The sequence below is a fragment of the Eurypyga helias genome, unplaced genomic scaffold (assembly GCF_000690775.1).
Source record: "Eurypyga helias isolate BGI_N326 unplaced genomic scaffold, ASM69077v1 scaffold46192, whole genome shotgun sequence".
NCBI classification, from domain to species: Eukaryota; Metazoa; Chordata; class Aves; order Eurypygiformes; family Eurypygidae; genus Eurypyga; species Eurypyga helias.
In genome coordinates this window covers 1-3,388 of record NW_010238769.1, presented here as the reverse complement: position 1 = coordinate 3,388, position 3,388 = coordinate 1, and the positions used below count along the sequence as shown (strand labels likewise).

Here is a 3,388-nt window from a genome sequence, read left to right as displayed (position 1 = left end):
TCGTTCCCTGCAGTTACCAGATTCCCTCTTCTATTGCTTACCTGAGGCATTAATGTGATCTGCAACGGAGCATCTGGAACCACCACAAAGAGTCTCATGAACTGAGCGTAATGAGGCTTGAGTCCTCGTCCCTGGGTCGACGACAGGATGTACAGCGGCATGTCAGAATTGAGGGCTTTGATGGCAGACTCCTTTGGCCCCCCTCCCATCACTTTCATGACCTTATCAGGCCCTGAACACATGAACCTCCTACCACGTGCGTCTTCATACTCAAATCCCACAAAAGCTCGAGCTATGTCATCTCTCCGTCTTCCTCTTCCCATCACAACCGCACTTCTTTTTGCAGGAATAGCCTTGTTAGGTGCAGGCCAGGAATTGGTATCTAAGTCTCCTTCATCTTCAGTTCTCGTCCTGATGACAATGTCCCAAGGCATTAAATAGTTTGTTCCCGGGATAAAGCCTTGTTGATCTAAGCCTGTGTGGAAGTTGTAAGCCTTAGCAGGCCCCAGCTTAACCAATGACCAACTGGAGAACTTGGGCAAGAGGCCTTTGGGGCAATTAGAATGGAGCATCCCGGGGAGGTACTCGACAGTGGATGCCTGGCGATCTACCAGGCTCGGCCTTTTCTCACTTTTGGAGTCCTCACTCTGCCCATGACTTTCTGCGTTGCTCCCTCCACCCTGGGCGTCAGGTGAGTAAGTGCCCAAGCTGCCCGTCGACTGACCCAGGCTGAGGGCTAAGCTCAGGCCTGTGCTTTCCCCCTGAGTCTGAGGTTCTTTCTCTTTAAGTTTCTCAATCTCGCCTTCCGGAGGGGCGGGCAACGACTCATCCCGAGCAGGTGCTGGATCCGGTGTGCTTGGCTGAAATACGGGAAAGTTGATGTGCTCCAGTTTCCCACAGCACTTTTCTTCCAACAGCTACGAGAAAGATAGTGTGGTTAACTTTCCATCCTCCACCTCCCAGATGAGGGAGTTCAGAGTTGCAACACTCAGCAGCTACAACTACGGTTCAAGAGGTTTGAGCTACGCGAGAACCGAAGCAGCGATGGGAATACACCCCACAGGCATGACGGATTGAAGATTCCCATGAACCAAGACAGCCGCAGTGGAAATAGATGTGCCTGTGTGCACGCACTGGTGAGGACTAGAACTCCCCACTCTGGTCAGCCCGTTGTGCAATTTCTGCTCCCAGAAATACCTTCCCCAAGCAAGATTTACAAGTTGACAAGGTTAAGAGGAAACTTATTTGTAGCCACTTCAGAACACAGGCTGTGTCGATGAAGCCAAACCAGAGACCTACGAGTTACCTGGTAAAAGTCATAATTGGCTGCTTTGATATCAAAGGGGTCATCCCGAGGAGCTTGTTTCCTTCCACAGTTACAGGCACCAGTGGAACGAGCCCGGCTGTTGTGGTACAGAACTGGAGGATTTCTGTCTGCTTCTGGCTTTTCTCCTAAAAGCAAAATCAGTCAAACCCTACAAAAATTCCTCACCGGTTTTAAACATTAACTCCCTTCACCCACTGCTTTCTCCTTGATATATACATATGCAAGATTATGTGCCACCAATGCGAGTTTGTCAAGCAACCCCTTCCCTTTCCCACTCTGAATACAAAATCCCAGTGTAGGTTGTACTGTAAGCAGAATCTTTTGGTTTTACAGCCTCTTCCTAAAACGCATAAATAGTTCTTCTGCCAGCAATAAATGTATCTCAGTTTCTATTCCTTGATTGACATCAAGATATTTAAGAAAAAAAATAAGGGGGTGGGGGGGCAAAAGGGAGACTTATACTTCCTAGAGAGCTTTTGTTCTCTTAAACATCTCTTCTGAGAGGGACTCGAGTGTAAGGTCCCTTAATTAGCAAGAGAGAATCAAAGTTACTGCTAAAATCAAAGTTACACTAACAGTGCACTTGCTCCTAAACATTGTTCAACCTAAAGGAAACCTGCACAACAGCCCTGCTGTAACTAATCCCACTGCTTTCCTCTTTCATAAACGCGCAAAAGTTGGTGTTTTCGGCTTAAGACAAGACATTTTAAAGCAGATACAAAATTAAACCAGAAGACCCAATTACAAGTGACCTTCTTTACCTGCTTTTGGGAGCAGATGAAATTTATGCACGCAGTGCTGGTCAGTCAAGCTTCGCTCTTCGCAAAGCTGATGCCCGTTGCTCCAGAACTTGTAACAGTCCTCGTTAAGCTGCATGGCGTACTTATGAAAGGCTGGGCCGCGGGCGTGCTGACTGTACACACGCAAGGCCTGTGCCAGCTGGTTCTTATGGACTGTCATGGTGTAATTGTGTGGCAGGTTGGATTGATAGGCGCTGTGGGCCATGGGGAGAGCTTTCTGGCAACGGTTTTCTGAGAACTTGGTGTCTATATCCAGATAGCCTTCCAAGACTTTGATGCTGCCCATGATTTTTGAGCTCAGTTCCCCGGTGAGAGAGGTTGGGTCATCATCTTTGCCTTCAATGGTCACCTCATACAGTTTTAAAGCTGCAGCAACCCACTTCTGATAGGTTGGGAGCTCGAAATGAGAGGGCTGTGGGTTCCTCCCCACGCTGTCATCGAAGCCCTTCTTGCTGAGCACCAGCTCCACGTGCTGCCACAAGAATTCCTTGAGGGTGCAGTCCACAAGCTGTCCAGAGGAGCTGGAGCTGCTGCTCTCGGCATGGAAGGACAGCTGCTGCCTGCCATGCCGCATCATCTGATACCTCCTGGGTCCCGACAGAGTGGGAGCCAGCAGCGAGTCAGTCTCTCTCATGGTGCAGTTGCTCCTGAGTTGGTCAAGAAGCATGGCCACCGGATCATCTCTGTCCTGGGCCCCACCAGCCACAATGTACACAAAGGCCTGGTTAGCAGGGACGGTGAACAGGCAGTTGATGCTCTGGTTAGTTAGCACCCTGCTCTTGCGGAAGATGCGGTAGATCTGATCCTCCAGGGCATGCTGCAACCTCCTCTTGGGGGAGTGCTTCTTGGGGGGTGGCTTTTCCAGGTGACCACAGGGGTCCTGGCCCCTGCTTGGTACAGGATCGACCTTCAGGGCCCCGTTGAGCTGGAAGAGGAAGAGGAGGCGTGGAGGGCACGGCCTGCAGTTGAGCTTCCATTCCTTGCCGACTGGGCAGTCTTTGATGGCAGCCTTCAGGGAGGGCAGGACCTTCTGCCGCAGCCCGTCTAGCGCCCTGAAGAGGCGGTCATAGGTGATGTCGAAGGAGCAGGTGGGGTGCACCAGAAGCAGGATGTGGCAGACGGAAAAGAGGTAGAGGAGGTTCAGGCAGTACAGCTTCTCCTGGTGCTTCCAGAACTCGTGGGCCTCGGCGTGAGAAAGAGGCGACGGGTCACCGGAGGGGTGGCCGGGCCCGGTCTGCCTGCTCTCGGCCGCCGCCAGGTC

At 51.4% G+C, this 3,388-nt stretch overlaps 1 protein-coding gene across 1 annotated transcript in view; it reads right to left on the bottom strand.

Moving 5' to 3' along the window:
• The window catches only part of SMG8 (SMG8 nonsense mediated mRNA decay factor), a gene marked incomplete at its 5' end in the record, with an annotated part of 5,134 nt that extends 1,749 nt beyond the window's left edge, over nucleotides 1-3,385 (bottom strand). Inside the window, 3 exons of the mRNA XM_010147945.1 lie at nucleotides 42-917; nucleotides 1,307-1,452; nucleotides 2,089-3,385. Coding sequence (XP_010146247.1) covers nucleotides 42-917; nucleotides 1,307-1,452; nucleotides 2,089-3,385 — 2,319 coding nt within the window. The remainder of the gene's footprint in view (nucleotides 1-41; nucleotides 918-1,306; nucleotides 1,453-2,088) is intronic.
• Between the last annotated feature and the right edge of the window lie 3 nt (nucleotides 3,386-3,388).